The sequence below is a fragment of the Psittacula echo genome (assembly GCF_963264785.1).
Source record: "Psittacula echo genome assembly, chromosome: 6".
NCBI lineage: Eukaryota > Metazoa > Chordata > Aves > Psittaciformes > Psittacidae > Psittacula > Psittacula echo.
Genome location: NC_137743.1, coordinates 20988184 through 21005941, shown reverse-complemented (window position 1 = coordinate 21005941; position 17758 = coordinate 20988184). Strand labels below are relative to the sequence as shown.

Sequence of the window (17758 nt, the reverse complement as noted above, 5' to 3'; positions counted from 1 at the left end):
ACAAAAGAGGTCAGTAACCTTAACTTTACATGCTGCACACTACTTATTTCAAGCTGAAATTCTGATTTTGTTGTCTGACTTACCTCAAATAGAAATGTGACCCTGCATTCAAGGACAATATAGTGTTACTCAGCATCAATGATAAAATTCTACCAAAGAAAATAGTCCAGCATATTAAGATGCAATACTTCAACAGCAGACTTGCAGGGACTTGCTGTGAAGCCATTGCTTTCATTCTGTTAGCCCTAGCTTGGTCCAGATCCTCGGCTGACTTACATTAGACCACCTCCCTTAACTACCAATTAAATCTAGTGGAAGTTTCTGGTGTGATACCCCTAAAAGTCATTATTAGGCCCTCAGCTGATACAGGTGAGTGAAAATTCCCTGCCTTATATTATTCATGGTTAGGAATATTTAATTGATTTCACTAACATGGTTATTTACAGGAGTTAGTAGCTGATCACAGCATTATCCACTGATTCCCTGAAACATACATGCCAAAAGACAGGGCACAAGGCAAATTTCTTTCAGAGTAACACCTCACTATACACATAAAAACTGGCTTGTGCATGAATCCCAGGGCAGGATTTGATTCATTGGCCAACTTCAACACATGTAGTTTTGAGCATTAGGAGTTAACACTGAACTAAAAAAAAAACAACCAACCAAAAAAAACAAAACCCCCCCAAACAAACAAGAAGCAAAAAAACCAACCAACCAAACAAAAAAACCCAACCAAACCACTCCTCCCCCCAAAAAAAAACAACACCCAAAAACAAACCCAAAAGAAAAATATGGGTGGGCTGAAGAAAAAAAAAAACACCCTAGCTTAAACCGCCCAAGTTAATTGCTCCCAGCCAGTCAGGCACAGGTACACACACCCTCAAATACTCAAAACTGGTGTGTAACTCTGCCTGAAAGAATTGAACCCAACTGCACTGAAGGGTTGATTCATTAATTTGAAACTTCTTTTGGTGCTTATCTCATTTCTTAACTTGCAAATTTTCTCTAGCTCATAATGCTAGGTTCATTTAATTATTCATGCGAATAATGGCAGCTTGGTGTCTGTTACTGGGACAGCAGGTGCAATTAGCTGGACAAGCCCTAATTAAATCCCAGTCTCTAGCTCATCAATGTAGCTTTCAAAAAAAACCCCAAAACACATAAAACCAGACTGTTATAACTAAACGTGCTGATTTTTACAACACTAAAGAACAAGCCAAATACCTCCATCCTCTTAATCCCACCAACACCTCGACCTCCATAATAAGATGCGTCCACGGTTGGCCACTTTTTCTTTGGCAATCCATCTTCATCATCCGATTCCTATGGGAAAGTCAGGGAGCTATTACTTCTGTTCTCACACAAACAGTGTAAACTATGGTAAACAACTAAACATCCTATGGTCCAGCCCTTGGATATCTGGCTTTGTGTGTTATACTTATTTGCTGACAAAAAACAAAAGTGTTTTGTCTCTGCAGCTGCAATTTTAACCAGGGAAGGCAAAGAGGATTGCCTATTCCTCTCTCCAGGCAGCTTTTATGCAGTCAAATATGCATTGAGCTGCAAAATCACAACTGATTTTTAGGGGAAGGCAAAGTGAAAATGAATCATACATTATACTGGCTTACCACTATTGCTATGCAGAAAGTGCAGCAATCAGTTGGCCTAAAGAAATGATTTTAGAACTTAATGTCATCTACCAGGGAAAAAAGCTACTACTGTGAGTTTTCTAACACGGGCACCAGACCATTTTCTCATGGCAGCTGTAACTAGTTATTCTGTGCTGCTTTGTACAGTCTGGCTCAAGCTGTACAGTCTGGAACCAGGACTGGGACTGGAGCATCTCCAAACTGTCAGGAAGCTCAGATTCAGAGTTTTTGACCTGCACTTAGAAAGACTGCAGATTATTTTTCTGGAACTTGGGAGAGTCTGAATCAGGCATTTACTTCAGGTTCACTGTTCTGTTCTTGCTTAACTAAAAGCTGGCAAATGTTTCTGGTTCAACAACCCTGGGAACACTTCTGCTTGCATCATCAGCTGACAGAAATCACTGGGATTTCTCAGACTCCCTATCATTACGCTGAGTTGAGGCAGCTGAAAGTCACACCATGACAGGGCTCAACAAGCCTCCTAAGGTACCATAATCCTTCGTTACGTAAAGACAAATAACTACACTTCATGCTGACACGCAGATGTGCACACTGCTCTTGGGCTGGCCATGCACAGTGCTTCTTGCTCATTTTCATCAGTACAAGCATGTTTCTAGAAACACTGTCTAGACATAGTTTTTACTAAACGAAATTAAGAAAAAAAAATCAAGTGAAATCCAAATAGTAGAGAATGACACAAGTTATTGTCAGATTACTAGGTGAAATTTTCTCAAAATTGTCCCACATGATTCTATTGGAATGCAAAAGGAATTGAGAGTCCAAAAGCCAGCAACATTTGGTTTTTTAAACATGCTGTTATTTTTGTTTGTTCATATTTAACTCTTAGGTTATGCCTCTGAGAAAGGTTATTTCCATTAGTTATTCAATGACATCTGATCTCTCAGCTATAGTACATGAGTTAGTTCCTCCAACAAATGCTTTAGTATGGCCAGGCAAGACAAGAGTTGACATTTCCATTAACAGTAAGAGGGGTTGTTCTGGTTTCATTTGCGGGGTGGGGTGCAGGAATTGGTTGGTGGGGTGTTGTCTTTGGTGCTGGTGGGGATTTTTTTCTGGCTGTTTTTTTTTTTGTTGCTGTTTGTTTGTTTTATCCTAAGTCAGGGAAACAAACATACAAGGAAGGCACTGGGATTTGGTGTTGGGTTTTGTTGGTTTGGTTTTGTAGTGTTTTTGTTTAACAAACAAATTTTATCCCACTTTGTGGACAACTAAGCCAGTACCCAGTGAAATACATCAATAGTTTTACTTCATTGAAATTTAATTTCATTGTGAACTTGAGTATAATATAAAATACACTGGCTCTTACATGTGATGTAACACAGATTTCATGTGTTCGTGTCTTAACAACCTTTGTTATACCAAATATCCCCTACACTGAACACATAGCAAAGCAACATAAACAGCTACCACATATATTTTGAATAGAAATGGGAATCTAATGCTTGTGGTTTAGAACAAGTTTTAGATAACTATATTCAGTTTAATAGCAGCAATACCAGATGTATCAGCTGAAGGACAACTCACTATACCTACGAAGACTAGTGCTAAGTATTACAAGCCCACACTCCATACTGGATAAAGACAAGTAATCCCAAGTAAAGGGATGGATAACATCTGTATTCTGTGTTATTCCTGGACACTTAACATCAGCTCACAGTCTCTGATTACATCTAAAATCTCTGCAGATCAGAATAATCTCAAAGCATCTGGGAACTCCACTGCAGGGGTGCAGTGCTCTAAAACCTCCTTCAAACACAGCTTAGCTGCAATTGCATGCTTCACAACAACATTAATCACCCTAGAACCAGCATGATTTTTGGTGTGTATTTTAAAGTTAAGTTGCCACAGTGCTGCTGCCCAGGACAAGCAACAGGATCACATACACAGTAATGGTGGCCTCTGGCAACCTCAAAACAGCAGCTGTGGTTGCTGCCTTATACTCATGCCAAGTTACAGCAAGTTAGCAGCAAACTGTAAGCTTCTCTTGTGGGCTAGGCAAGTATTTTTCCATCATTTAACTGTCTATGCCTATGAAAGAAATAAAGGCAGGCATGAGTTTTCTCTGGAGGTACTTTTACTTATTACTATTATTTTAATGAAATTAGTACAGTGAAATTAAGCTGAGGTCAGGGCCAGATAGGTCAGCATCAGTTACTGTCCCAAAAAGAGCTAACTACAACCATGCCTCAAATAGCTCACAACCTAAATGGAGAAAGGCTAAATGTCCTTTAAAAGGTCACTCTGCAGCAAAACCACAGGTGGGGCAGGCTCTTGTTTCCCTCTCCTTTAAAAAAAGCCACAAGAATGTGGCCTTCACTGTCCTTTCTTTCAGCTGCCAAACTTTGTTTCGTACTGCAAAGCTCGGCTAAACTCCCGCTCAGAGCAATGGCAGCTTTGCTGGAGGAGGGACAGCTTTCAGCACAGCTTTAGAAGCAAAGATTTGCTCACACACCTCTTTTAAGTGCAGCAGAAGGAACAAAATACCATGGGAACTCTCAGTCTATGGACTTCTGAGTTATCAACTGTTTTCTCTGTGGATGGAAATACCCTTACTGTAAGTATATAAAGAGGCCAGAAAACAGAAATAACTGTCCTGACTGAAGGGACTTATTCTCACAGCCTTCAAGGTGTCATTAAGACACCTACAGGGCTAACATTCCTGGGCAGCACAATACACTACAGTGGCTGCAGACAGTGCAATAGCTCAAAAGTAGCATACTTACAGGCTCTGGAGGTGGTGGTGGTGGTGGCTCCTTGATCACCTAGAATATATAAACAATGGAAGAAATCTGAGATAATGATAGGGTTCATCATCTCAATGCTATGTCTTCTCTGCTTTTCTGCTAATATCAAAGATGGGCTGCCCGGCTCAATCAGCAGGCATAAAATAAATGTAGATGAGAAGTGAAATCCATTACATTGAACTATCTGAGTAGTCAAGAAGTGCCCTATTAAATAACTCATAATACAGCTTATTATTCTGATAGTTCTGCCTTAAAAGCATTATACAACCACCAAACTAGTGCAAAATATTCATGTAGAATCTGCAGCTCCTACAAAAACTTGGGCCATGTCCACAAGCTCACTTAAATTTATTCAGTGTCAAAATCACGTAGACTTTGCAATATTCAAAAACCCAGACCAGAGTGACTTAACAAGCACATTTAACAGTCTGCTGAATCAGCGTCGTACAAGCTTGGCAATATTTGTCTTAAAGTTAACCATCCACTCCGACAACTTCAACTCTGTGGTTTCAAAAAAAGGTGAAACCAAGTCAAAAGAATAAAATCTTGTACTTACCACTGTGCAGCAAAGGGGCCAGAACCACCACAGAAGAGCCAGAGCCAGCAGCAGAAAGAGAACCAGGAGAGCAATGAAAAGGATGGTCCCAGTCAGCTGCAAACAAGATTATTACTTTCAAGTTATGTGGGTATGTCACAAACAAGGCAGGAGTCCTTAAGTTACACATTCAGACTGGGCAAAAGGAACCATGTTTCCCTTACTGTGAGGTCTCAGGTAGATTGTGTACTCAGTCACTATTATCATTAGGGTCACGTCAACATTTGGTATGACAAATCTGTATTTGAAGTCATGATGCAGGGATGCACCTCCTGTTTGTGGTGTGTATAGGTATCATGAATATATGAATTTTTGGTATACTTCCAGCCCACTGCATTAAAGCGTGTTAACTTGTATAAAAACCATTCCCAAATCTGTGCTGACGAGTCTCTTAGTACTGTCAGAGAGGCATTGCAAACTACATGATCACAGACTCTCAGGTGTGCAGAGTAATCTTTCATCATCAGAGATGTACAATATGTAAATGCTGATATTCAAAGAATGGGAATATTTGGGCTAAGACTTTATGGGTCAACATCACAGAACAGAACACAATTTACTCAGCCTCATCAGCTCCCACACCTGCCTGTATTGCATCTTGACTCGAACTGCACACATAATCCCAACCTGAGTGATTACAGAACCATCAAATAGTTTGGGTTGGAAGGGACCTTCAAAGGTCATCTAGTCCAACACCCCTGCAATGTCTAGGGACATCTTCAACTATATCAAGTTGCTCAGAACCACATCCAGCCTGGCCTTGAATGTCTGCAAACTAGTCCTTCATGCTGCTGGTTGTTGGTACACTTCCTAGAGCCGGTTTAACTATTTTTAGTGAGATTCTGTCATCATGATCTTAGGTATTTCTGATTCTTATATTCTATCTGTTTCTCTGCAGAGAATGGTGAGACTTTATGGCTGGATAGCTAAGGGTTTGCATTCAAAATCAAAGTTAATTTTCTTTAAAATTACTAGAATCTAAAATACATTCAAGTGTTAGCACTTGAAATTAGCTTTTCAGAGCAGTCAGGCAACCAAAGAGAATCACAGCTTTGATTTCCCTGAGTAAATCTTAATCGATTCTTTGCACTCAGAGCATTTCATGTCAGTGTGTTCAGAAGAGTTATTAACTCTGTGTGTTACTCTGATGATCACAGAGAAGCAGGTCTTCATATGCTGCTTGGCCCCTGCAGAGCACACAGAGCACATGGCTTTTTGGAAATTAAACATTTGTTGCAGTGGCATGCTGGGACATGCTGTTTCCTTAGACTGCGCTGGGCTCTGGGATGAGGTTAAGATTAGCTCTCATGCTGTAGCCATTTCTTTTATATAGGGAAAAGAAACCTCTTCAATGGTAGATTTTCTGAGTTTGAGAACAGGTTCAGTTCACTAGCAACAGAGGTAGCAGAAAACAGCCAGAACTTGGCAGCAAACTAGAGGAGAGCCTGGGATTAGGAGGATATGCAAAAAGCTTGAAAAAAAGGTCTGCGAATCAGGCTGAGGGAATCAGAATTGGCTAAATAGGAAGCTGTAAGAGATTTTCAAAGAAGGGTAAGCAGGAAGATAAATGGGAAAAAAAGCAAATTCCAAAGAAGACTTATGGAGGATAAAGTCCATGAGATTCACCTGTTAGATGACACACTACCCAGCTGCAGTTCAGTGCTGCAGCCCCCCTCTCTGGCCCTCCTATGGACCCATGTGGCGCTAAATGCACTTGGAAAGCAGACACTTGAAAGGCATGAATGCCCAGTGAAGTCAGTTTGCTGAGAGAAAGATGAGTGAAAGTCAAATATGACTTCAAGAGGTATTGCTGCACTCAAAATCAAATCCAAACACAGCAGCAATGCAGTGCATGAGCAACAGATGCACATACCACTGCTACTGTTACTCCAAACACACCTCACCACCTTGTTTTGTAGCCTTTCCTCCCAGGCTCACTTTTTACATGCTAACTGCTCATATAAACTGCTGAGACATTTGCCCGCTGCAGCTCTGAAGCTGCTGTCAGCAAGGAGCTAAAGTATCCTCTTTTAACAATGAAATATACAAAACATCATAGTGAAGTTGGACTCGGAAAAAGAAATAGCAGACTTCATGGAGCTGAACAGAAATAAGCATGGGGATCACAGAGAGGCTTTAGGAGTAAAGTGAAGATACTTACTGTACAGAAAGGACAGAAGGGCCAGCAGGGGAGGAGAGCTGAGCAGGCCAGCTGACTGCCACCCACAGAAAAGGAAACGGGAGAGGAAAGGAAATGGAGGGAGTCTCTAAAACGAGAAGAGTTAAATGCATGAAATTAAGACAAAGTTGGAAACTGAACTGCCAACCTCTCTGTTTATGGGATGTAACCAGACTGAGACAGCCTTTTTGTACCAATTGAGAATCAGGCTTTCTGCCTCCTTCACATTCAATCTGCAAGATGCTGGTCAAAAGCTGTCAGATTGACAAGACTGGAGATTGGATTCCTCTCTTTATCCTAAGGCTACTGAAAGGAACGCTTCCTCCATCCATGCTCTGGCCTGTGGGAACCCCAGCTATGGCTAAAACTTCAGTGCTCATTGGAAATAAGCTGCATATGGGTGACTAAATGAACCAGTTAATACTTGTATTTCACAAAGGGAATAAAATGTTAAAATATCAGTCTTCAGGGTAGAAAATCTGGAGGAAAGTTTCAGAAAAATAAAAATCAGGTGAAGCAGCAAATGTATCTCTGCTACGTTCTGAGTTCCTGCACCCCAGCCTGTCCCAGCAATCTGGTGTGAGATTTCCCAGCTTCACTGCTGAAAACATCAGAAAGTTAAATTTGCAAGTTCCAGTCACTGGCTCTGTGTACATTCCTACCCTTGTGTTCTGCAGCTGTCAAAAAGGCCAACAATGATTACAAACCAATACGACAGCATTTGGCCTAGGTTATAAAAGACCTTTTGACACTAGTAACAATAAAGCTCAACTTCGATGCAAAGTGCTTTCTATCAGGTACTTCAGCCAGCTCAGCTTATTCCATAAGCACAAGGCAACGTCTTTCGCTACTGTTCTTGCTTGCATCAGCTACAGGTGTTGCCTATTTTCACTCCAAAACAAGGAGGCCTACTGCTTATAGCTGATTTCTTAATTTTGATTGTTTGATTCTAAAATCATATTTTTAATAAAGGATCACTTCCAGCTGTTGGTCCCTAACACTCTGCCTGGTCTTTTTGATCAGGTGATGCTCGTATCAAAGCCATTGCTGTCCTGCAGCAGAGCATTCGCCCTTGGCTGGGCTGAGCAGTGGCCTTTTATGGAGAAGCTCATCCAGATTTGAAGCTGCCATCTCTTTCTGGTCACCTTTCATGACACCAAGAGAATAGCAATCAGCCTCTGTCACTAAAACAGTAAAAACACCTTAGTAAATCCTGAAATAGTAAAGGGAAATTGTGGTGGTCTAAAAACAAACACTGTAAGCTCCAACCAAAAACTAACCATGTAAATTCAGAGCACCTTCAATGCTGGGTCCCTTCCAGATCCAAGTCCTGACAGTTGTACCTTTGACCCCAGATCCCATAATGGAGCCCAAAGTTCAGCATCTGGAAGCAGCACCCTGTTCCTTTCCTCATTTTCTCACATTCCCTTCTACTCAGTACCTAGTTTTCAGGATCTGTCTTTCCTGGGCTAGGAATGGAGAGGGTGCCTTTTGTTGTACTGTTTTATTCAGTAAACCTATCATGATCTATCCATCAACAATAACAATTTACACTTAACTAGTCCTGGTTATTTTCCAAAGAACTGCCGGGATCCAGTCAATAACTGTGATGCTGTAGCTGTAGAGAACTCATGCTCACTCAGGGAGGCTTTGCCTGAAGAACCACTGCCTCATCGCAAGTTCTCATGGTTTCTCTGTCAAGCCCCATTGCAATTACTTACACACTGTGTGCTGGTGATGCTGACAGAGCTGGAGATGAACGTTAGCCCATTGTTCATGCTGACTTGTAAGAAAACCTCCCTAAAGCACAAAACAGATACATTTATTTTTAGTGTCATCTTTATATCCATTGTTACCTTTATTCTGGCTGTGGTTTAACCGTTGGCTCATGAGCACGCATGGATAGCATGTCCTGCTGAGTCACGGCATTTTCATGGCTTCAGGTGCTCACCTGCATTTGTGTTTCTGCTTGCCCAGGAGCTATGCTTTTTATGTTGCCTTAATTGAGTTGAGGCATATGCTCTCTATTAAAAAACCTCCACCCCACCTGGAGCAAAGGGCACTAGGACAACAGGTCATAACGTTAAGTCTCAGACGTTTACAATAGTACCCTAGAGAACACAAGAAACTAAGACTTTTTTTAAAAAAAACCTCTTTCTGCAGCTTTAAGAACCAGAATGTGTTTATTTTATATCCAAACAAATCCAGAATACCCACACTGAGGTCAAGGGTAATAACACTGAAATGACAGTGAAATTAAAGAGAAATCCGGCCCTAGCCATTCTCCCATATCAAAGAAATGGTTTGAGAAAAAAACAAAACAAGAAAACACAAAACAACACCAAAAAACCCCAAACAAATTAAAAAATACCCAACCCCAAACCACAAGACAAAAAAGCCCATAAAAACACCCTCAAACCCCTCAACAAACAGCTTTCCCTCACCCATGAATAGGAAAAGGGAAGGAGGCATTCTCCCTCACCCCCAGTATGGTATTTAAGCACCCACAAGATCACTTAGGGGGAAGCTAGAGCCTTGTGCCATGTCTCCCAGGAGTCTGCACAGCTGGAAAATACCAACACTAGACAGAGCAGGGCAAAATGCAGGAATCAACATCTACAACAGCATCTGGAGAATTCAAATCAAGCACCACTTTTCAATCTAATTCAACTACCTTTTGGTCTGAAAAAACAGGATATAGGAACAGAGGACAAAGAACTGTTCTATAATGTGTCCATGGTCCAACAAGGCCTTTGGTTAAGCTGTTCTAAAGACCCACAGTGTTGAATACAGCTATGCTTGCTCATCCTAGGAGAGGATTTTGCATAAAGGGGGTGGCTGTAATCCTGCCATACACACCAGAATTTATTAGCTTGGTGCTTTGAGCAAAATTCTGAGCCCCTGCCTCAGTAACGACACCCTCATCCAGAAGTCCACTCTCTCTTGACATGTGCTAGAAACAATACTTACTGTCCAGCATCTTCTATCACTGGAGCAGGACAAAGTAAGTAAGTATCATGTACAAGGGTCGGCTTTTCATCTGAAAAGAAATGAATATAATTGTCACTGACCAAAAAAAGAAATTTTCCAAAGCAGGCCACCCCTTGGAGAACTGTTGATACCAAATGAGAGTCATAGACAAATTCAGTATATCGGCAAGTACCAGCAATCCCCAGAGGTACAAATTACAAAGCAAAGTACGGAAATGACCATTCTTGTTGATGCCAATATAATGTTATTAGGCTGGAGATACTACATCACAAATACAGAAGTATGTATCTATTCCCAACAGCAGAGATAAGCCATTTGGAAGCCAGCTTTGAGCAATCTTCATCTTGTCTTTCTGAAAAGTGCATGCAAACTCTACTCATACAGAATACTCTGACCCCACAAGTTACTCAAGGGGTCAAAAGTATAGGGTTCAATTTTTGCCCACCCACTTCAAAGCACACATACAGGAGAAGCCAAGTGTGCACTGTTTGAACTGAAGGAAAATGAAGGACAGGGGTTGGGTGAAGCTGATGTGAATAGACAGTAAAAAACCACCCAAACCCTATGATTGGGCATACACGGGAAACAGGCAGAAAGGGGCCATGACTGATGTTACCATGAGGACCTATCCTGCACTAACTGCTGCTTCTCCAGTTCCCAAACTCCCCTCTGAGGCAGCATCATCCACAAATAGCCCATGTTTATAGGGATTTGGTGCAGAGAGTCAAAAGCAAGTCCATAGGTGTTTTTCCACCTCCTTGAACTCTGCTGCTCCAAGAGTCATCTACTAATTCAGTTGCTTTCACAACTCACATCCAGGAAGTCCCATGAACACAGAGAGGAGGCCCAGCAGCAATTCTGCAATGCCACTCCACTAAAAATGCGTAAGCTATGGCACAAGAGCAGAGAAGTCACTGCTGTGACTGCAGCTTAGCTCTGAGTAGCCAGCAAAGCAGCTACAGTGCTAGTCCAGTGAAAGACTAGTCACAAGATTCCAACCCAAGGGAATAAGGGACTGGTAAAAGCTGCTAACTTATTTATAATTCAGAGCCTTGATTACTGTTTCTACCTAGGAAAATAATACTAAATAACAACAGAGAGTTGTTCCTTCATGCTTCACTCCAAGGCCACTCAAAGACAAAACTCATTTCCCTGCTTTGGCAGAGATAAGGCCATTGAAATCATAGTGATACGCTTTAGGGCCAGCCCGAGGGCAAAAAGCCAGCCAGTATGCATCAGTGTCTCATCACAACATCTGCTGCAGATCTAATGCAAGGAAAATACAGCATGGAGGAGATGTGGAATGAGGGTAGTTTTCCTCCTGTGTGCTTCTAGGCTCAGGTCAGCACTCACTGTGTGAAGTCCAGTCAAGGTGACAGTGGATGAGGGACAAGGAAGAAAAAGCAAAAGTGTCTACCTGGTAAACCACAAGAAATGAATCTCTGGCAAAGGGCATTTGTAAGTGGAATGACAGCAAGACCACCAGAGTTTATTTAATGCAGCCTCCACATAGGCAACAAGGATGGGAAATGAAGGAGCGATTCATGTGCTCCCTCTTGTAAGTGAACGCTAGGGAAGGCACCAGTCTGACCACGACAGGATATGAAAGCCTCGCCTGTGCTCAGCCAACAAGGGTAGCACATACAGGAAAGGAGGAAAGCTCCCCTCCCCACACCATGCTTTACCCTGCCAGACATACACAGCTTCTCAGGAATAAGAGAAGACTGTTGAGAAACGGGACATTCGATGGTTTTTGGCCATTCAGTCCTTTGCCTGGCTGCTGAGTTAGCAAACAAAAGATTGTTTCGTTCAGCGATCAGGGAGTTTCTGTGTTAAATGCTCACTGTGATGAGATCAGCAAATGGCATCAGAGAGGAACAGAAAAGGCCTGGGAGGACCCTGCTTTATGGTGAATGGCTCCTGAACTGCTGAATAAAGACTCTGAAAACACCACTGGCAGATCAAGATAGCATTATTTCTTTTTAGTGGTGATGAACAAGGTAATAGGGAGCAATTTTATTTCTCCCTTTTAAAACCTTATATCCAGTCCTCACTGGCTGTATGTTACCCACTTGCATCATTACAATGATGCTGAAGTTCATTGTGCAGCAGCATGTCTCACATAAGCAGTCACAACACAATGCCCATAGTTCACAGGATTGAATAAGGATGAATTTCAAGCTTCTGTTAGGTACAGATTCCTACCCAGCTCCTCCCACAGCCACTGCAAGGACTCCCCTCAACATGGATGACAGCTGGCCTGCATCCCATGAGGTAACAGACACGGGGGCACTGGAATCTACCAGCTTGCAAACTTACTGATAGTAAGGCTGTCATTGAGCTTGAAGCTGCAGAGTACCTGGTCGATATTTCTTGCATGATAAAAGCCGTTGCCTCTTACCACAACTTGAAAGGACTCTGTAAGTAAAAATACCAGAGAGTTATGAAAAGAATTCAAATTCTATTTCTATTCATTTCTATCCAAGTGATCTGAACTACAACATGACAATGGCTGTTCTCTGTCCTATGCCTGAAACAAAACATTCACACTGTTACTCTCTCTATTCAGCAGCAAAGGCCAAGAGTGCTACAGTGGCATTAGTGCTGCACAGAGTCTTCTCTTTGTCTCAAGTTTGTTCTCATAAGCATAGCACAGACCCCAGTGCCTTAATTAAGGGTGCCACAGTAATACTGTAAGTCTGACTTGGCTGATGTCATCTCATGGTTCTTCCATGGCTTTTGGGACAGACACCTTTGCTAACCATAAGCACCAGTCCTTCCTCCTGTCCTCACAGCAGATGGCACTTGGCTTTCAGCAGCAGCTCTGTTCTGGCACACGCTGACAAACAGCATTCCTCTTCTAACCCCTCTGTGAATCAGAGAGGAAGCTTTGCATCTGGTACAAGCCTTGGAAAAACACAGTCCTTCTGCCCGTACAAGAGCTGTGCCTGTGCACAGCCCCACTAGCATCTGCTGTGCATGGGAACAACTAAGGACTCAGGCGCTGCCATCTTCTTTGTGCTCATCCTCCACACCCCTGTCCCGGCAGCACAAGAAGACACCTGCCACAATCAGACACACTCTCTGCTGGCCAGAGCAAGTGCTGCAAGCAACCTGCTCTTCAACTACTCTCACAACTTCTGTTCCTTCAGCCCTGATAGGGAGGGTTCCTGTGATTTTTTTTTTCATTATCACAATAAGCACCTGTGATTTGTTCATTCAAGCAGGAGAAGCATTATCATTTTTTCCAGCAAACCCTTCAATAGTCTTCTTACTGATAAAGCAGTTTCACATTTGAGTGAAGTTGGCACCACTGATCATGTTGCAGTGCACTGAGCTTGTTCACGCACCTGAAAAATAACCCTCTGTTTGTTGCCAGAGAGATCAGTAAGGTGATCTGCTTGGCTGAGCATCTGCTGGGAAAAGAAGTGTGCAGGAGAAGGGAAGGGATGGAGACAAGTAGCGATAGCACTAGCTGATTTACATCCATCATGAAAGCACCTGGAGTCATTGTACCCAGTAGTTAGATAGGGAAAAGAATTTGAGGGAGAAGGTATTAAGAAGCCTGGGTTTGTTTCCTCAGCTTCTCCACAGCAAGCTTTTAAAATTATTTCTTAGTAACTATAAAGGAAACAGTTCTGCTTGGAGCTCTAACAACAGCACAACACAACCATTTGCTGCTCTTCCTTCCTAACTGTGCACAGCCCAACACTGTGCCAGTCTCCTCCCTACTCATGATCAAGCACTCAAAACCCACACTCTGGTTTTCTTCACGGTTACTTTCCCTTAGAGCAGTGCTCTGAACTGACATAGGCTGCAGGGAACATGGGAATCAGAGAAGATATTTTGGAAGGGGAAAAAAAATGCCAACTGGATCACATAGTAAAATGGAACACACGCTTTGGCACTTTGCTGAAGAAAGATCATCAAATATGAGATCTCACTGCGTACATCAAGAGTCAACATCAGAACTTGGCCTCTTCCTTAAGGGAGGGATTATACCTCCTGGTTCCCACTGGAGGTAGAGGGCACTTCTTTAAACAAAATAAAATGGACCGTAGGGTAGATGCAGCTTTTTTTTCCCCTCTCAATTTTATATTATAAAAGCAGCTTGCTGAAAGAAAATTGCACTTAGATTCTACACACTCCCATCTAATTGCCTTAAAATGTAGCAGCAACCACAAAGGTTCAATTGATAGCTATTTCAGTGCCTTTAAAAAGATGCAGCAAGTAAGACTTTCAACTCAAAACATCAAAGGTAAAAGCTACATCTAGAAGTTTAGTCTTGTCAAGACAATTTACCTTTCCTGCCCTTCTTTTCACAGTCACTGCCACTCTGCACAGTGAGTTGTGAACAGCAACTTGTCCACCAACACAAGCTGACAATATAGTTTCAATACCAGACTTGAATGGAAATGTAAACAGCTGGTACTGGATCTGGTTGTCTGCCCGTTTGGATGCTCCAGAGTATTAACATGTTCTGGATGATGGTCTGTTGAAATGGCTAATTCCATTTAATTTTGCGTCCTGGCTCTGGCTGCGTCCTTTTCTTCCTTAGTTACTGTCAGATCGTAGATTGTAGCTTTTGACAAGACAGCGAAGGGAAAAAGGTCAGCACTGAAATAACCGGGCAGCGCTGGCAGCGAGATGGTAGGTTGAAGCTGGTGTGCGCTGGCTGTGCTGTCGGCTTCACTTCTGTGACTCTGATGAGAAGCTGACGGCTTGCATCCACACCTGGTAGTTGATGTGGCCAGTAGGATGCCACATCCAACAAATCCTTTCAATCCCGTCTGTGTACCGTAAGCATAATCAAAGCAATGATGCTGTCAAACAGGATATGAGGCACCTCCAATTCTACACTGATAGCCTGTTTACAGGCTGCATGTCGGTCACTTTAAATCAGAGAGTAGAGGAAGGACCCAACTACATTGCTCCACATTGGGGACAATGAATTTGCAGGGTCAAAAAGCATTAAGCATCAGATAGCTGTCACAACACAGTGAGATCAGTTTGTAAGTAGACTTGCCAGATAGCTTCGTCACAGAGAGCCAGAGTCCCAACTGGAATTGTCGCCACATGGAAATCGTTTCATCAGCTTTTTGCTAAACCTCTGGCAAGTCAAAAATGAAGTGGAGATCACCAGTAATCACCAACACAGTAGTAGTTATGAGTTGCAAGAACAGCTACAAGGAGTGGGTCAGATCTATTGTGACTGGCTTCCACTGAACAACAGAAAGCCTACCAGGTTCTAAAAATTAGTAACAATGCTAAAAAAAGCCAAACTGATTATCACCACCTCACTCAGATAAGTCTTATACAAAAAGCACAGACAGAGCCACATTTCAAGGATGTAAACCTTCTTTGCTGGAGAATGCGATAATATATTGTACTTTTTCAGAAGGTCTACTGGTTTTCAATCAAAATTTTGGAATGCAAATTTCAATTACATACTAAAAATACAACTTAGAAAAAGGGGGAGAAATCTTCCACTTCTAGAAGTTCTTATGTTCTAGAAAATCTTATGTTCTTGTTTTCATTCAGCTAGTTCTAAAAGCAGGTGTATATATATTTATATATTTTTATTATTCTTCTATATATTATTTATATTTGTTATTCAATAGCTATATATCTTACCTATATATTTATCAGTAAACGATATTAGTAATCACCTAAACTTAAAAAATGCATTACAATTCTGAGATGAATTCATAGGCTTCAGTGTTTTTTGCGCTGAAGTCCAACTAAAGTACATTTAAAAAAAAAAAAAAAAATCACATTACATAGAGTAGAAGTATATCTGACTGTCCAGTGAACTGGATTCAGGATCTGGATTCACACTACCATTAAAAAAGTTGTTCAATCGCAGGAGATTCCTTCCAGCAGATAGTGGTGCACACAGCTATAAAGACGAACCTCTGGCTGTGTTGAAGTTAGTGGGATAATAAAGGATAATAAAGTCAAGCACAAGTGTAAATATTCTCAGCCTCTTACTGTAAAACCTTTTCCAAGGAGTTAATTTCAGCTTGAAGGACTTGACTCGTAATAAAAGCCATTAAAGGCCTGATTCTTTGTGCTAAATACCATTTAGCACACCTGGGTTGGAGCAATCCCAGGCACAGCTACAGGTTGGGCAGAGAAGAGATTCAGAGCAGCCCTGAGGAGAAGGACTTGGGGGTGTTGGTCGATGAAAAATGAACATGAGCCAGCTTCAGTGTGCGCTTGCAGCCCAGAAAGCCAACCGTATCCTGGGCTGCATCAAAAGGAGCGTGACCAGCAGGTAAAAGGAGGTGATCCTGCCCCTCTACTCTGCTCTCGTGAGACCTCACTTGGAGTATTGTGTGCAGTTCTGGTGTCCTCAACATAAAAAGGACATGGAACTGTTGGAACAAGTCCAGAGGAGGGCCACCAGGATGATCAGGGGACTGGAGCACCTCCTGTATGAAGACAGGCTGAGAAAGTTGGGGCTGTTCAGCCTGGAGAAGAGAAGGCTGCGTGGAGACCTCATAGCAGCCTTCCAATATCTGAAGGGGGCCTACAAGGATGCTGGGATGGACTCTTCATTAGGGACTGTAGTGACAGGACAAGGGGTAACGGGTTCAAACTGAAACAGGGGAAGTTTAGATTGGATATAAGGAGGAAGTTCTTTACTGAGAGGGTGGTGAGGCACTGGAATGGGTTGCCCAGGGAAGTTGTGAATGCTCCATCCCTGGTGGTGTTCAAGGCCAGGTTGGACAGAGCTTTGGGTGACATGGCTTAGTGTGAGGTGTCCCTGCCCATGGCAGGGGGGTTGGAACTAGATGATCTTAAGGTCCTTTCCAACCCTAACTATTCAATGATTCTATGATTCTATAAACATTTTCTTTAAAATTTATTTCCTCAAATGCTTCTGAAAAATATTTTCAAATTTCCATTTGAAAAGATGGTTTCAAATTCATCTTTCCGACATTCTTAACATTTTCCGAACAATTACAGGACTACTACTGAAATCTCTCCTTTTGGAACACTCACGTTGCTAAATGCAATTTTTGTTGAATGGCAAAGCTTGCAATAAGCAAGCACAAAAAAACCTGTCTGGTATACAATAAACTGCAAGCGAAAAAAAGAAAGAATTTACCACTATGAAATAAAAAAAACTTTGAAAAGTCAAAGCTTTTAAATTGTTTCTGATCATCTCCACAAATTGATTTTTAAAAGTAAAATAATTCCTTTTTATATTTTTTCTACTGACAGGATTTTTAACACAAACATCTAATCCACAATTATATACTTAGGAATAGTTCAGAAGATACACGGATATTTTATTTTAAATTGAAATACTCAGAGCAAGATCATGCTATGATTGACATGCGGAAATGAAGAATGAACCATTTCTCTTCTCTGTAATATTTAATAGATTTTTCCTGATTTTCCTATTTTTGTTTGTTTTCAAGGTCAGCTTTCATGCATCATTGCTATTTTGATGTGCTCATTTTTCAGCACAGAAGGAAATGAACACAAGACAGTAACATCAAATCTAACTAACCACACTGTAAACTGTACCTTCCAGCAAACTTATGGTGTCACTCTTACTCTGCTG

General features: G+C 41.7%; 1 protein-coding gene across 1 annotated transcript in view; it reads right to left on the bottom strand.

Annotated features, from left to right (window-relative positions):
• Positions 1 to 17758, bottom strand: part of ANTXRL (ANTXR like) — a 53082-nt gene that overhangs the window by 17699 nt on the left and 17625 nt on the right. Inside the window, exons 10-15 of the mRNA XM_080621617.1 lie at positions 12502 to 12600; positions 10162 to 10231; positions 8913 to 8991; positions 4974 to 5069; positions 4397 to 4435; positions 1228 to 1326 (exon numbers count right to left, since the gene is read on the bottom strand). Coding sequence (XP_080477743.1) covers positions 1228 to 1326; positions 4397 to 4435; positions 4974 to 5069; positions 8913 to 8991; positions 10162 to 10231; positions 12502 to 12600 — 482 coding nt within the window. The remainder of the gene's footprint in view (positions 1 to 1227; positions 1327 to 4396; positions 4436 to 4973; positions 5070 to 8912; positions 8992 to 10161; positions 10232 to 12501; positions 12601 to 17758) is intronic.